Source organism: Chrysochloris asiatica, unplaced genomic scaffold (assembly GCF_000296735.1).
Source record: "Chrysochloris asiatica unplaced genomic scaffold, ChrAsi1.0 scaffold00046, whole genome shotgun sequence".
Taxonomy (NCBI): domain Eukaryota; kingdom Metazoa; phylum Chordata; class Mammalia; order Afrosoricida; family Chrysochloridae; genus Chrysochloris; species Chrysochloris asiatica.
Window position 1 is genome coordinate 2,880,599 of NW_006408564.1, and position 17,820 is coordinate 2,898,418.

Sequence of the window (17,820 nt, forward strand, 5' to 3'; positions counted from 1 at the left end):
ATGGCACTTAACAACAACAACAACATCATATTACCAGGGTAAGTAAAAAAGTTGCTACAAAATCATAGAAACTTTTATTAAACAAAAATACCAAAATGTGAATTATTATTTCTCAATATATCCTCCATCTAAATTTATATACTTCTAAAGGTGTTGTTTCCATCTGTATAACCCTTTCCCAATGAATTCCGGGCTCTTCAATGTATACCACATCAAAATGGTAGCTGTAACATCCTCAAGGGATTCAATTAGAGTTTTCTGAGTTTGGGAGAGAGAGAGAGAAAAAAAGTTTGATCAGAGCTATAGGGATCCCAGTGAAATTCTCATAAGACTGTTCTTACTGTGTTTGATGAATTTGCTAGGTGAATTGTTGGAATTGATAAAATTTCCTGGCCTTTTCCTCACCGATGCAGTTTTTCTATTTAAAAAAACAAAAAATTTCTTCCTAATAAGTCCTCCAGATTGTCCTGTGCCCTCTGAGAAAGTCTATATAGATCACCCCTTTGAAGTTCCAAAAGATTCTTCACATAACCTGGGCTAACCTCTGCCTTGAATGTAACTGGCCCATCAGATCGCCTTAGAAGCCACAATTTTGATATTGTGATTGGAGTTTTTTCTTTTTTTTGAGGGCACTGAAGTGAGGTTAAGACAGATGTATTACTGAGAGAACTTGTGTGCGGCTGTCCACTGATCACAGAGAATCAACCTCTGCATGTAGGAACTGCACCCATAGTAACAAAAAAAAAAATTTTTTTTTTTTTTTTTTTACCCTCGTATAATGAAAACCTGTATCCCTAGAGTTTACACAATGTTGTTAATCCTTTATTTTCAGGAGCACACTCCCATTATTAAAGTGAAGATCCAGAGATACACACTGTTATTTTACAACTTACCAGTGTGCTCCTAGAATGCCTACCCAATACAGAAGAGATCAAAGGATATGAATTTAAGAGACAAAATTGTTTTAAAATTACAGTTTTATGATTTGTAAAGCCATAATCAAAATTATTTGCTTTTGATGTAAGACATATAATAATAGAGATTAGAAAAGAATATTGAATACAGAATTGTCAATTTATGGGAAATTGGTGATTAATATAAGTGGCATCACTAATTAAGGACACCATGGATGATTGGTAGTCTCAGGGTAATTGAATCTTCCTGTGTGAAAATAATAGGTTTTCAGTCATCATACATCAAAATATTTTTTATGAATTTTTCAAGTATTGGAAACTAGAATGCAAAAGGCAAAACTTAGTATTATAATGAGAATGTCTAAAACCTTGGGGTTGAAAGAATTTCTAAAATGGAATCTCCAGCAATTCCACTTTAAGTATAAATACATAACTGACTTGATAGCACTTAACAACAATACCCAATAAAATGAAGCATGTAGCCAGGGAACTGCATACCAGTATGTTTATTACAGCAGGAATTATAGCAGCCAAAAAATGTAAGCAAATATGCCACTTGTGAGCGGAATGAATAAAGTATGATAGTCATGTAGTAGAATAACTCCAGTTAAGTACAGTGAATTTGCATTAATGGAGGAAAATCTCAAAAATGTGTAGAAACACAGAAGGAAAAATGACTCTAATTTAATGAAAGCGGTGTTAATTTGAGTATAATCACTAACCAAAAACTCACATTAAGCTTCAGTTATGGGTGAATATCTTATGTAAAATTAGAACAGTACACACATTTCCTAAAAGTGGTCGTGTCTACAAAGAAGGGAGGTGGAAGATGGAACCAAGTATACTAGTGTAAAGATACTTTAGTTTTGTATATTTCTTATGAAAATTAAATAACAAACTCAAGTAAATGAAAAAAAAAATGTATATATCTTATTCCCCTCATTACCGGACCATTCTGGACAATAGGAGAACTATTTAGTGGGGATTCTATTTTACTTCCTTCATTCGGACACTAAGCACCCTCATGAAAACTTGTAAGCCAGCCACTTTGTACCTTTATGTTATTGTTGTTAAGTGCAGTCGAGTCAGTTCCGACCCATAGCAACCCTGTATAAGGTTTCCAAGAAGCAACTGGTAAGCTTGAAAAACTGACTTTGCCATGCAGTGGTTAATCAGTAGCGTCACACCAAGACTCCTCGTGCCTTTATAGCCCCCCAATTTTGATAGTTGAAGTCTAAGTTGCCCATCCCTATCAACCCAGTGTACTAAGGAGGCAAGCTTGACATTGATTTTAGATGGAAGTAAGTATATTTTATTACATTTAATCATCTATGCAATTATTAAGGAGTTCTGATCGTGTGGTGGTGGTGGTGGTAGTGATGTGCTGTGGAGTCAGTTCCCACTCATAGCGTCCCTGCATATAGGGTTCCGAGGCTATAGATCTTTACGGAATAATCTGATAGCGTAGTGGTAACAAATCGGGCTGCGAACTGCAAGGTCAGTAGTTCAAAACTACCAGCTGTTTCGTGGATGAAAGATGAGGCTTTCTGCTCCCATAAAGATTTACAGCTGCGGAAACGCTATGCAGGGTCACTATCAGTTGGAAGCGACTCCACGGTTGGTACTGAATCACCACCACCATCACCACCATACAATTATTAGCTCCCTGTACACGCACATGATAAGAGACAAAGGGGTAAGCAGCAGGGATTGAAAATCAGTCAAATTAGTGTTCTGTCATTGAATTTGTGTTCTGCCTCTTTGACCTTCCTAAGAGGTCACTGCATCTTCTTAACACCTTCTGTTGCCAAAAAGGGAGGATTCCCCTTCTCTTCTTCCATGAACATGAGGAAAAAGTAACTGCTTCTAAAAAAATATTCTGTTTTATCCAAATATACCTGAAATCCTAAAGCAAACAAAATCTGGAATGGCAGGAAAATTTGGTCATAGTCCCTAAGGCAACCAGAGTGAAATTCATGAGTATCTCCATTTTCTTTTAAACGTTTTATTATTCCCCCCACATCTGTTTTTAGCTATTGCTATATAATTAATAGATTAGAAATGAGACTGATTTAGTTATGTTATTAAATGAGCATACTAGTTAACATTTTAATCCAATTTTCATTCTGGAGATATAGCTCTGGGTTCTAGGGCCCATATTTGTCCAGTGGTCTTTCTCTGGTATAGTGATTCTTCCAAATGCTTGGTCAGTGAGGGTTCATGGAGCCAAAGGCATTGATGAAGTGCTGTAGGTATATATAAGAACACACATCAAACCAAACCTACTGCCACTGAGTTGATTCTGACACATAGCAACCATATATAAGGTTTCAGAGACTGTAAATCTTTATGGGAGTAGACAACTTCAACTTTCTCTCAAGGTGTATCTGGTGGGTTTGAGCCACCAACCCTAAGATTGGTAGCCAAGCACCTAAACCACAGTGTCACCAGGGAACCTTAAGGACATGTGAAATGAAATGTGGCTGTATGCATATATGAATATGCATCCACAGGTATGATATTAAATACTATATATGTTTATATGGATATATATTATGAAATTTAAGTATATGCATATAAGACTATTCAAAAGTATAAAATATATATGCATATATTAATATGTACTCATGTTGTTGTTAAGTGCTGTTGAGTTGGTTCTGACTCATAGAAAACTAACCTTGCGGTCCAAACTGACCTTGAAGTCCAGGGTTTATCCTATAGTGCCACACCAGGAATCCTAGTACATACATATATGTGTATATATATTCACCACTCATCTGTCAGTTTGTTGTACTGTGGAGGCTTGTGTATTGCTATTATTTTGGAAGCTATGCCACATGTATTTTAAATACCTGCAGAGTCACCCACAGTGGACAGATTTCAGCTGAGCTTCCACATGAAGACAAACTAGGAAGAAGGAGTGATGGACTACTTCCCAATATCTAGTCACTGAAAACCTTACGAATAGCAGTGGAGCACTATGAGCACCAGATTATTGAGTACTGAAACATGATGAACATGATGAAACACCAGAAAGAATACTGTCAGATAGAGTACCGGAAGATGAGCCCCTCAGATTGGAAGGCAGTCAAAATGCGACTGGGGAAGAGATGCGTCCTCAAACTAGAGTTGGCCATGATGACCCAAATGGAGTAGAACCCTCAAGATCTCCCTTTACTGGTAGGGCACAACTCAAAATGAAGAGAAAGAGCTGTAAACATCCATTAATAATCAGAACATGTCATGTATGAATCTAGGAAAATTAAAAAATTGTAAAAAAATTAAATGTAACGCATAAGTATCAACAATGTAGGCATTAGTGAACTGAAATGGACTGGTATTGGCCATTTTGAATCTGACAAATATGGTTTAACAGGCTTGGAATGACAAATTGAAGAGGATTCATGTCTCATTCATCATCAAAAGAGCATATCATGATCAGTCATGAAGTACAATGCTTTCTGTGATAGGATAATAGTCATGCACCTACAGGGAAGACCGATTAATAAATACCACTATTATTCAATACCAAGCCATGGTGTCTAATAACCTCATATGCATGTGAAAGCTGGATAATGAATAAGGAAGACCATAGAAGAATTGATGCTTTTGAGTTACGGTGTTGGAGGAGTATATTGAAAGTGCCATGCGTTGCCAAAATAACCAATAGGTTTGTTTTGGAAGAAATGCAGCCAGAATGCTCCTTGGAGGCTAAGATGGCCAAACTTTGTTTCTCATACTTTGGAAATATTGTCAGGAGGGACCAGTCACTGGAGAAAGCTGTCATGTTTGGTAAGGTGGAGGGTCAGAGAAAAAGAGGAAGACCCACAATGAGATGGATTGGCCAAGTGGCAGCATCGATGGACTCAAGTGAGACAATAGTAGTGAGGTTGGCCCAGGATTGGGCAGTGTTTCATTCTGCTGTGAATAAAGTCACTATGGGTTGGTACCGACTCAATGTCAGCTAACAACAACAACAACAACTATTATTCATTACGAATACCTTTTTTAAGCAATATAAAAACACACATGGACCTCCTCAGAATACACAGAAATCAAATTGACTACATCTGTGGAAATAGATGGTAGAAAAGCTCTGTATCATCAGCCATGGGTCAGAACCAACTCAACAGCACGTAACAGCAATAACAACATTGTAAATGGTATTGTTTTCCTAATTTCCTTTTCAGAGATGTCTTTATTAGCATACAGGAATCAAACTTTTTAATTTTCTTACACCCTGCCACTTTGTGAAATTTTCAGAGTTCCAATAATTTTTTTTTTTTTGCAGAATCTTTGATTTTCTATGTATAAGATCATATCATCTGCAAATAGAGTTTTACTTTCTCTTTAATTTCCCTTTCTTGCCTCATACTTTGACCAAGTCTTTGAACATGGTACTGAATAGCGGTGGTTTTAAAGGGCGTCTTCGTCTGGTCCCTGTTCCCAAAGGGAATGCTTTCAATTTCCCTCCTTTAAAAGTAATACTGGCTGGAACAGCGGCTGCAGCGAAAGAGTTCGGCATGATGTCTCACACCATTTTGTTAGCAGAGCCTACCAAGAGGCCAGAAGGAAGAACTTATGCTGACTATGAATCTGTAAATGAATGCATGGAAGGTGTTTGTAAAATGTATGAAGAACATCTGAAGAGAATGAATCCCAACAGTTCCTCAATCACATATGATATCAGTCAGGTGTTTGATTTTACTGATGATCTGGCAGACTTCAGCTGTCTTGTTTACCAAACTGACACCCAGACATACCAACCTTACAACAAAGATTGGATTAAGGAGATGATGTACATGCTTCGTCATTGGCACGCTCAACAGGCTGGGAAACAGTTGAGTTGGAGGCATTAAGGGGCTGGGGGTGGGCTTGGAACACAGGTGTGTACAGTGTGTTGTAGCGGGAGTTTTGGATTATAGTAGTCCGGTTTCCATTTTTTTACACTCTTCACCTTTTTCTTTTTCTTTTTTTTTTTCTACTTAAACATTTTTATGATGGCTTAAAAGACAGTTGTCAGTTAATGTTGGTTCAAATCCTCCAAGATGTTCATATCTACTTTATAACATTTCCCTGTATTAACCCTTCTACCAGATGGATGGGGGTGGGTAGTAGTGACAAAGTTTAGTCATGTCTTCAAGGTAAAGTCTCAGTTCAAAATAAATCCTCTTTAGTTATATTAAAAACAACAACAACAACAACAACAAAACAGTAATACTGGCTGGTGGATTTCTATAAATATTCTTAATCATGTTGAGGAATTTCCCTTCAACTCTTACTTTACTGGGTGTTTTTATCAGGAATAGATACTTGATTTTGTCAAATGAATTTTCTGCATCAATCAGTATGTACATGTTATTCTTTTCCTTTGTTTTATTTATATGGTGGATTATGTTAATTGTATTTCAAATACTGGACCATCTTTGCATCCCTGGTATAAATTCCATTGGCCATGATGTATCAATTTTTGATATATTGTTGAATTCTACTGGCTAGGATTTTGTTGAGAATTTTTACATCTATGTTAATGAGGTATACTGGTTATAATTTTCTTTTTTAGTGATGTTGTTGCCTGGTTTTGATCTGAGGGTAATACTTGCTTCATAAAATGTATTTGGGAGCTTTCCATCCTTTGCTATGTTCTAGAATCTTGTTTAGTTTGAGCAAAATTGGTGTCAGCTCTTCTCTGAATGTTTGGCAGAATTCAGCAGTAAAGCCACCTGGGCCCAGACTTTTTTTGTTGGGAGTTTTTAAATTACCTGATCATTTTCTTCTATTATAGGTGTGTTCAAATTTTCTGTGTCACTCTTTGTCAGTTTAGGGAGGTCATGGGTTTTTTTTACTCCATTTTTTCTAGATTTTCACCTTAATTGGAGAACGATTCTTCATAGTATTCTGTTTTTATAACCTTTTTATTTCCATTGGTTCTTTTGTGATATCACCCATATGGTTTCTTACGTGTATTATTTGAATCCTCTTCTTTTCTTTTATTAGATTAACCAATGGTTTTTCAATTTTATTAATCCTTTCAAGCAACTAACTTCTTGTCTTGGTGATTTTTTCTATCGTTTCTCTGTTTTCTAATTTATTTCTGCTCTAATCTTTATGATTTGTTTTCTTCTTTCGACTAAAGGCTTACTTAGCTGATCTTCTCATTGTTGGTGACAAAAAATGTATAAATTTCATTCCTTCTTTTTGGATGTGTATATATATATATTGCTATAAATTGCCCTCTAAACAGTGCTCTTGCTGTATCCTAAAGGTTTTGATATGTTGTGTTTTGTTTCTCATTTGATTCAAGGAATTTTCTTGTTTGGTTATTTTACATGTTCTGTTATCTAGTAGTTTTAAGCAGGTTGTTATGCAATTTCCATAAATTTGATCTTGTTTTCTTGATCTCCCTATTGTTGAGTTCTGAAAAGATATTTTGTTGTATTTTAATGTTTTGAGATTTTGGAAGCTTGCTTTGGGCCTACCACATGGTTTATCCTGGAGAATGTTTCACGTGCACTGGAAAAGAATTTGTGTTATGATGTCAAGTTGGATGATTGTGTTGTTTAGTTTGTGTCTTTGTTGAATTTATTTCTTCTTGTTTTGTTCTTTATCAAAAATGGTGCATTTAAGTCTCCTAGTATTACTGTGCAGTCCTGGTGTGGTGCTATGGGTTATTGCACTTGTACCATAAGGTAAGTTTGAACTGCAAAGTCAGTGTGAACCACAAGGACGGTGGTTCAAGCTCGCAAGCCACTCCTCGGAAACACTATATAGGGACATTATGAGTAGGAATGGACTCAATGACACTTAACAACAACAATGATAGTAGAGCTGTCTATTTCTTTCTTCAGTGCTATTAGAGTTTGATTCATGTATTTTGAGGCTCTTTCATTGGGAGCATAGGAATTTATTATGGCTATGCCGTCCTCTTCAATTGACCCTTTCATCCTGAGATAATATTTTTCTTTACCTCTTAGACTATTTTTGCCATAAAGTGTATTTTATCGGACATTAATATTTCCATTCCTGTTCATTTTTTATTGCCATTAGCTTGATAGGTTTTTCCATCTTTTGAATTTTAATCTATTTTCTATTTATGTATAAAGTGTCTCTCTTGTAGGCAGCATATTGGAGGGTCCTGCTGTCTTTTTCATTCTGCTCCTTTCTCTTTCTTGACTGATGCATTTAATCGTTTGACATTCAGACTAATAATTGATTAGTCTTTTCGCTGAGTTTTTTTGTAGTGCTGCTGTTTTCTTTTTGCCACTTATTTTTCTGTGCTGAGTTCATTTTGTTTGTGCATTTTATTTCTGTTGTTGTAATGATTGTAAAGTCTATGATTTTCCCTTTTCTTGATTTGATATGAAGGTTAATTAATTTTATTTGATAGCACCTTGTGATTTACTAATTTCTTCCTCAATTAAAAACAGTGTGTTTTATCTTTACTTTCTAACCATTAGAAATTCTATAACTATACTTTTCCTTTATGGCTTTGATGTTGTATTGATTATAAATTGTTATCTCTGCTTCCCTATTTTCAGTTTTGTAGGATTGTTTTATCCTGGATACAACAATATGTGGATTGATTCTGGGTAGTGTTACCGTATATGTCAAGCACCAGTTGTTTGCTTTTGTTGGTTCTCAGTCCCAAGGACTCCCTGTAGTACTATTTGTAAAGTTGGTCAGGTTTTTACAAGCTCCTCTAATTTATTTGTATCTGGAAATATTCTAATTTCACTGTCATATTTGAGGGGCAGTTTTGTTGTGTATATGATTCTTGGTTGACAATTTTTTTCTTTTGTAGTGTTGTATATATCTCCTCGTTGCCTTCTTGCTTGTGTAGTTTCTCCTGAGAAATCAGAGCTTAACTTTGTAGGTAACTTTTCATTTTTCCTAAGCTGCTTTCAGGATTCTTTCAGTGTCTTTGAATTTGGAGAGTTTTATTATGATACATCTTGGTGATTTTTTTTTTTGGAGTTTATTCTGTTTGGGGTTCCTTCAGCTACTTGAATGGTTATCTTCTCATATTTTGTGATGTTAGGGAGCTTCCCTGGGGGTTTATGTGGGTGTGGTCAGCCTCACCTCTGGTCAGTAGAGGAGGGCGAAGAACAAGAAAGAAATGGCATCTTTGCCTCTGTGTACCATAGGTATGTTTCTGCCTCTGTGTACCATAGGTATGTTTCTGCAGAGCCAGTATGTTTTCTTATCTCTGAAATTGCTCATAAAAGCTCAAGATAGCCACACCCATCTGGTTTGCCCACACAGGTCAGATGTCTTTTTCTCTTTTTTGCCATGTCTGCTCAGCATTCTCTCCTCGTAAGCATCCACTGTACTTCTCTATCCCTTCATTTGAAGCTCAGCATTCCAGAACTATCATCTGCATTTGTTTTCTGTATCTTTGTTGTAGAGGGTCTGTACTAGCCTTTTGGCCTAGTCCACCATCTTAATGCGTCAGCATCTATAATAATTTATTTTAAACTAATGGATTTATATGTATTTATGGTGTATTTTGAATCTTGGTGGTGTCATGGTCAAGCACTAGGACACTAACCAAAAGGTTGGTGGTGTGAACCCAAATAGTGTCTCCTTAGGAGAAAGACCTGGCAATTTGCTGCTATAAAGATTACAGCCTGGGAAACCCAGTGGAGCAGTTATACTTTGTCAGATGGGGGTTGCTATGAGTCAAAAATCAACTTAATGGCACCTAACAACAACATGTGCTGCTTTAGTCCATTGCAGACATTATTTATTTTATATGCAATCTACTCATCTTTAGCCACTCCAGCTTGGTCCTTGTGTCCTTTTGAAAAGACTGCTTACTCATTGATAGCTTCTCCAATTTCTACATAACAAGCTACTCCAGGCTGATTTTGTACATTTCCTGCTTCAGATCTGGAATCAGCTATTTTTCCAGAACACCTTGGTTCTGTTTATTGGGAAATGTTATTTAGAGACCACAATCTGGGCCCAAATATTCATTACCAACAGCTTTGCCAAAAACTTCTGAGCCATTTTAGGAGAGAGAGCTAGGTAATATACTTGTTTAGAAAGAGAAAATAAATCAAAGGCCTAATAATACTAGTTTTAATTCATGTCATTGAGTATTTGATTTACACTTGAACCTATTTTTATCTTACACTGAAAATCTTAATGTGTGTATATATATATATAATTGCAAATGAACATGTTTAATCTTTGTTTAAGCATATAAAACCAAACCAAACCTATTTTCATCAGTCAATTTTGACTCATAGTGAGTCAATTTTGACTCATAGTGAGTCAATTTTGACTCATAGTGAGTTTCCATGACAATTTTTATAAGCTCATCTTTTTGCCCAGGGAGCCCCTGGTGAGTTTGAACCACCGATCTTCCAGTTAGCAGTGTAGTGCTTTTCCTATGGTGTCACGAGAGCTCCTTATTAAATCATATATGTTGTTGTTAAGTGCCATCAAATCTGACTCATAGTGATTCTATGTAGGGTTTCTGAGACTGTGATTTTTCTATACATGCACACACATACATACATGTGGTGGCATGAACAATTAAACTCTTGACTCTTAACTTAAAGATTGGTGATTGGAACTAACCCAGAGACACTACGGAATAAAGACATGACAATATACTTCAAAAACATCACAACCTTGAAAATCCTATGGAGCACAATTTTGTTCTGTAACACATGGGGTTGCCGTAAATTGAATATGACTTGACAGCAACTGGTAGGACTAAGTACATAGGACTAGTACTATGTGTACACCACACACATGCACATGAGGGGACTTGGAAAAGATTGTGAGAATATAGAATTAAAAGATAATGACATCTTTCCACAAACTTTTAAAAGTCCCTTGTGCTCATGTGTGTGTGTGTGTGTGTGTTGTTGTGTGCCGTGGAGTCGGTTCCGACTCATAGCGACCCTGCACAGGGTTTCCGAGGCTGTTAATCTTTACGGGAGTAGAACGCCTCATCTTTCTCCCGCAGAGCAGCTGGTAGTTTCGAACTGCGGACCTTGCGGTTTGCAGCCCGATTCGTAACCACTACGCTACTATATATATATATACACACACACACACACACACTTGCAAATTAACAATATTCTTATTTTGTTGCAACAATAGCATGACTAATGTATTGTTTAAGAAACATTTGTGTTCCTTTTTTTATTGTAAGTTTGATCCAATGGAAATAATTTTTTATGTGGTTATGCCACTAATTTGATAAATAATGATAGATAGTGGTATTTTGGAGTCCTGGTGTGGTGCTGTGGGCAAATACGCTGGACTGCAAAGTTGCTTCGAACCACAAGGTCAGTGGTTCAAGTTCACCATATACTCCTCAGAAACCTTACACAGGGTTGCTATGGGTTGGAACCGACTCGATGGTACTTCACAACAACAACTGTGAGTTTATCATTTGGAGGGGGAGTGCTTCTTTATTTCTTGTTAATCTTTTTAGTTATATAACTTAAGCACGGAGTATCAATGTTGTACAGTCCTGAAGCACAGTGCATTCAGATTTAGGTTACTGCCATCATAACGTTCCACCCGGTTTTCATCCTCCTCCATTGGTGATCATATTTATTACTTCTTGGTTTAGGTATCTATCTTTTTTAAGTATGAAAATATGTACTTAGATTTATGCCCCTTTCTTTCACAACAGGACATATACCATAGATATTGTTCAGTACCTTGCTCGTCATCATAATTTGTTGTTCTCAAGTCTGACAAGTCAGTTCATAGAGAACACTGTAAAGATTTCTGAGACTGTAAATCTTTGCAGGATCAGAAAATCTCATCCTTCTCCCACAGAGCAGCTGGTGGGCTTGAACCACTGACCTTGTTGTTTGCATTCCAGTGCTTATCCTATAGCTCCATCACATTCCTCCTAATCATATTACATACTGATATATCCTGAATATATCATAGTTTATTCAGTTATTTTTCTACTGTTAAACATTTGTCATATTTTTGCTCTTTCATTATGATACTTAATCTTACAATGAATTGATTAATATCTTATTTTTGTTAGGATAGTAGGCTATTGTTATAACTGTGAGTCCACAGCTATGTATCCAAGGTCATGTCAACTGACACCTTACAAACTGGCGACAGTCTTCCTTGGCCTCTGATTATGAGCAAACCCATTAGTGCTGCCCAGACAAGTTTCTGCATCAGGCTGTGTTGTGCTTGACCACAGTGGGGTAAGATGGCAGACTCTGAAGTCTGACCATTGGAATCTACCCCATGGCTCTGATACTTATTACATGTGCTATCTTAAACAAGATGAGACAGAATCACTTAAACTCTCAAGTCTCAAACACCTCTTCTGAAGCTGTGGGCAATGTTACCTGCTTCATAGGGGCTATTGTGAAATGAGTCACTTGTAAGTAAGAGTTTTCACAGAGTTCATGGCACATGGTAAATGCTCACTGAGTAGGAGGTGTTGATGAGTGGTGATAATGATGATGGTGGTAGTGATGTGATGTTGGCAGTGGTGGTGATGTGGGTGGTTAGTTGTAGAGAGTAATCGTTAAGAGGAACAGGCTTACAGTCAAACACAGATCTGATTTTGTAGCGAGCCTTGGTACTTTGATATTTGATGGGTTTTAGAATTTGGAAAAGTTGTTTAATTTCTTAAAACTTGAATGTTTTCATCAGGAAAATGGAGATAATGCTACTTCTTTAAATTGGTAAGAGGATTAAATGGGTACTGCTAAGAAAAGTGCTTAGCAGTAGTCAAACACTTAATAAATGTTAGCTGCTGTTCTCATTATTTATAAAAAAGACACTTATAGTTCCAGTGAAAATATTTAACAAATTCCTTACTCTTCTTAAAGGATTAGAAGAAAATGGCTCATGTCATAATTAAGAGGATTTACTGAAGACCCCAGTACAAAAACTAGAAAGTTGGGAAAGCTAAAATAATAGGAAAGTTTTGAAAATATCCTTTGTTGTCCCTTTTGCCTTTCATTTTATGGGGCTGTCTCTTCCATATTTCAAACACAAAATACCATTCTTTGCCACCTGCCTTGGGTTGACAGTGCCTAAGAACTTCCTGCCATGGTATTTTCAAGCTCTGGGTTGCACCATAAATCTTGACAAATCCTTGGTGGGGCTGAGGATGAGTGGAAGTCATTATTATGGCTCTTATTGACTCATTGTGTCTACAATATAATAAATACCACCGTGGAACACAGGCTCTGCAGACAAAGCATCATTCCAGCTTTCTGTGTGCTCTCTCAATGAGTCACAAATGGAATGCCACAATGTGGCCATTGTATACAATTTTGAATAAATAAGTATAACAAAGACAATATGCTAGTCCTAGTTAATCTCAGCACCTAACTGCACAAACACAGCCCATTTCCCACGCTAGTGAAATGGAATAGGAGAGGTCAGGCTCCAGGAAAGGCCTCAGAGGTATGTATACCTGGTGTGAACCAGCTCTAGACAGGTAGATGAGTGCTGAGTCTCAGCTTCTTAAAGCCTAACGTTTCCAGCTGCAATGTGATCACATCAGGAAGGTATCACCCAGTATCCTTCAGTTCATAAATCACAGAAAGCTCACCTCAGCAACCTGAAATAATAAAGGGGGAAGTTAAGATGTAGACTTCAGGTGAGGCTTAATCTAGGAACCAAAGGTTAGGACCAAAACCTATACATGGTTTTCTCCATGCATTTCCCAGCAAGCATTTCCATTTATGTGTGCAGCATGGCACCGAGTGACTCCTGAGGCTGAAAGTTTCCTTGTTCTCTTATGTTGGGAGTAAATATGAGAGGTTTGAGTTTCAATCTGGTTGGAAAAATCTTAAATTCAATGCTCACCTCTGAATCAGTGGCTTTCTCCAGGGGAAGGAATTGTACTTTACAACTTAGGCCCAGATACATGCCTAGATACAGGGCTGGCATCTCAGAAACACCTGGGATCACAGGAAGAAGAGTATATTCCCGAATAAAGAAGACAACACTGGTACCCAAAGAGGGAAGATTAAAATTGGCTATTAAAGAGAAGCTGTTGTCTAAGCAAGATCCTCTTTGATGGAAACAGCCAGTAGCAGAAAGCCTTTAGACTTTGAAGCTGACCAGAGTTGTGAGAACAAACACAAATCCTGGGCGGATTCAGCTTTGTATTATGTTGTCTATGACTCATCTTCCAAGATACTTGTGCTACCTTGAATAATTCCAAGATACTTGTGCTACCTTGAATAATATTTCATCTTTCACTATTTTTCCTTTGTTTTCCTTATTAGCTTTAGTTCTGAGTTGGCATGTAGAAAAAAGATAACAAAAGAGATCCATGCCTTGCTCCCAAAGTATAATAGAAGATAAAGTTACCCAAATGAAAAACAAAGTTTCCATCTACCAGGTGCCCTGCATTTGGAAAACGTAGCCTTTAGGGGAGTGAGACTCAGAAACCATCAGGCTCTGGGAGATGTACCTCTGTAGACACTATCTGGCTTAGTCACTGTATTATGTTGCTGAGTAAGTCAGACTCCACTACCTCCAACCTTGCAATCTGTTATATCATGAGGTCCAAGGGTGAGCAGCAGCTTGATGGCCAGCAGTCTTTGCGATTGGAAGCATTTGGCTTCATGACTTTAGACATGGACAAGCTGTTTGCATCATTGTTTTGTCCATGGTTTCTTAATGGATGTGACTTGTGCCACTCTTCTAACTCCAACAGGAACCACTTGTTGAACGTCACTTTAAGCTGTTTTTCAATACAACTCATTGATGTGTTTCTCTGAGTTACCAACAGGGGGACGTTTCTATATGTGCTAGAAAAAGTCAAATGTAGCCTATGGTGATGGTGCCTAGCCATCTAGTGACTTCTGATGTGGTAGTGCAAGGGAGGTAAATGGATGTACACATAAAAGTGTGAGTATTGTGTATGGATGATCAAAGGATCTGCAATGTGTCATGTATAAGGAATAGCTACTCTCTCTTGGTGATGGAGTGGCTCCATGAAGAAAGTCACAATTAATATGCCTTTTAGAAGTGACTGTCATGTGCAAGTTAAAGCTGAAGCTGAAGAATATTAAAACAAGTCTATGAGAGCCAAAATATGTTCTAGAACATATCCCACCTGAACTTAGACACCATCTCAAGAACAGATTTGATTTACTAGATATTAATGACCTACCACCGCAACAGTTGTAGAATGACATCAATAATATCATACAGGAAAAAAGCAAAAGGTCACTAAAAAGAGAGAAGATAAAGAAAAGACAAAAATGGATGTCAGAAGAGACTCTGAATTTGTTCTACAGCATAGAGCTGCTAATGAAAATGGAAGAAATGAGGTGGTAAAAGCAAAGGGCAGCTTGAGAAGACATTGTCAAGTATTATAATGGCATGTACCAAGACCTAAAGTTCGAAAATCAAGAAGGAAGACCAGAGTCAGCATTTTTCAGTTTGGAAAAAAAAAAAAGAAGAAAATTAAGCCTCGACTTGAAATATTGAATGATGCAGAAACCATCAAAAAAGTTGTACCAAAAAGAAATAGTCAGTGTTCAACCATTTCCAGAGACTGTATATGATCAAGACTCAATGGTACAGAAGGACGAAGTCCAAGGTACACTGAATTGATTTACTACAGGAATTTATGGAATGCAAATTGAAATCTTTCAGAAAACTGATGTAGCACTGGACACACTCACTCATCTATGGCAAGTGATTGGAAGAGATCCATAGTTGTGCCCATACCAAAGAGAAGCGGATATTGCAGAAGTCATCAAACAATATGATTAATATCATAAGCAAGTGAAATTTTGCTGAAGATATTAAAAAAATGGCTGCAACAGTATACTGACCAGGACTGCTGGATTCAGACACGAATGTGGCATCATTATTGATGTCAGACTGATGTTGGCTAAAAGCAGAGAATACCAGTGCTTTATTGACTATGCAAAGGCTTTCAACTGTATTGATCATGACAAGCTATGGGATAACATTGTGAAAAATGGGTATTCCTGAACATTTAATTGTGCTCATAAACTGTACATAAACTAAGAAGTTATTTGAACAAAACACTGGGATACTGAATGGTTTAAAATCAGGAAAGGTGTATAACAGGGTTATATCCTTTCATTATACATATTCAACCTATGCCAAGCAAAGAATTCAAGAAACTAGATTATGTGAAGAAGAATGTGACATCAGGATTGGAGGAACACTCATTAACAACCTGCGATATGCAGATGATACAACTTTACTTGCTGAAAGTGAAGAGGACTTAAAATACTTATGGATGAATATCAAAGACCACAGGCTTTAGCATGAGCTGTACCTCAATGTAAAGAAAATAAAATCCTCATAAAGAAACCAATAAATAACATCATGATAAACAGAGGAATGATTGAAGTTGTCAAAGGCTTCATTTTGCTTGCATCCACCATGAACACCCATGAAAGTAGCATTCAAGTAACCAAATACTGTATTTCAGTAGGCAAGTGTGCTGTACAAGACCTCTTTAAAGTGATCAAGAGTAAACATGTCAATTTGAGGTCTAAGGTGTTTCTCACTCAAGCCATGGTATTTTGGTAGCCTGGTGTGGCACTGTGGGCTAATGCGTCAGACTGCAAAGTCATTTAAACTGCAAGGTCAGTGGTTCAAGCTCACCAACTGCTCCTTGGAAACCCTATACAGGGTCACTATGGGTCGGAATCGACTCAATGGCACTTCACAACAACAACAACAATCCATGTGAGAGTTGGATAATGAATTAAGAAGATTATAGAATTGATGCATTTGAGTTACGATGTTGGAAAAGAATATTAAAAGTACTATGAACTGTCAGAAAAACAATTAAATGTATGTTGAAAGAAGTACAACCAGAATGTTCCTTAGAAGCCAGAATGATGAGACTTTGTGTCTCATACTAAAGACATGCTATCAGGAGGGATCAGTCCCTGGAGAAGGACATCATGCTTGGTTAAAAGGAGTGTCAGCGAAAAAGAGGAAGAACTCCAATGAGATGGATTTGTACGGTGGCAGCAGCAATAGGCTCAAACATGTGAGAATGGCACAGGATTTGTCATTGCTGCCTTGTGTTGAACATAGGGTTGCTCAACACAAGTTGGAATCAACTTGATGGCATGTAACAACGCAAAAGTATAGGAGGAGGTGGCCACAACATTCATCCTTGCTACTCCCTGAGAGCAGCATTACCTGGGATCAGGTAAGAAAGGCAGCATCCTGGGTCCAATTATCGACCCAGTAAACAGAATCTACATTTCAACAACATCCCCAGATTCTTTATGACTGCATTAGTTTTCAGCCTTGACAATATGTTGGAATCACTTGAAGAGTTTTTCAAAAATATAGGTGTCTTGCTACTACTCCTGGGACTCCCTGAGTGTTGCGAATTATTAAATGCTGGCTACTACTCCATGGCACATAACAACAAGTACAGAAGTCTAAGAAACTTTGGTAGCGTAGTGGTTATGAATTGAGCTGCTAATTTCACGGTCAACAGTTTGAAAATATTAGCTGTTCCTCCCAAGAAAGATGAGACTTTCTGCTCCTGGGAACCTTATACAGCGTCGCTATGACTCAGAACAGACTCCATGGCATATCACCACCATTATTACCACTATAGAAGTGTGGAGTTCTGGTGTGGTGCTGTAGGTCAGAACCAACCCAATGGCACTTAATAACAACAACTACAGAAGTTAGTTGGTTCAAATCCATCTAGAGGCAACTTGGAAGACCTGTCAATCTATTTCCAAAAGGACACAGGTATTAGAAACCATATGGATGAGAGTTCTACCCTGAAATACATAGGGTAACCAAGGGTCAGGATTAGCTCTATGGTAACTGGTTTGGCTTTTATTTTTCACTTAATCCTTCCCTCAGGAATTCTGATATAATTGTCTTAGGTATGGCCTAGGTATTGGGAGAAAAAGCA

At 37.4% G+C, this 17,820-nt stretch overlaps 2 protein-coding genes across 2 annotated transcripts in view; both read left to right on the top strand.

Annotated features, from left to right (window-relative positions):
- CACNA2D3 (calcium channel, voltage-dependent, alpha 2/delta subunit 3) overlaps positions 1–17,820 on the top strand; it is a 1,461,104-nt gene that overhangs the window by 1,413,962 nt on the left and 29,322 nt on the right. The window lies entirely within an intron of this gene.
- On the top strand, positions 5,419–5,861 carry LOC102820248 (enhancer of rudimentary homolog). The gene has a single exon (XM_006862055.1). The coding sequence runs from the start codon at positions 5,438–5,440 to the stop codon at positions 5,771–5,773; it is 336 nt and encodes a 111-aa protein (XP_006862117.1). The 5' UTR covers positions 5,419–5,437; the 3' UTR covers positions 5,774–5,861.

Bases quoted from the DNA above. Each gene is read 5' to 3' on its own strand.
- LOC102820248 (XM_006862055.1), top strand. From the start codon at position 5,438: ATGATGTCTCACACCATTTTGTTAGCAGAGCCTACCAAGAGGCCAGAA.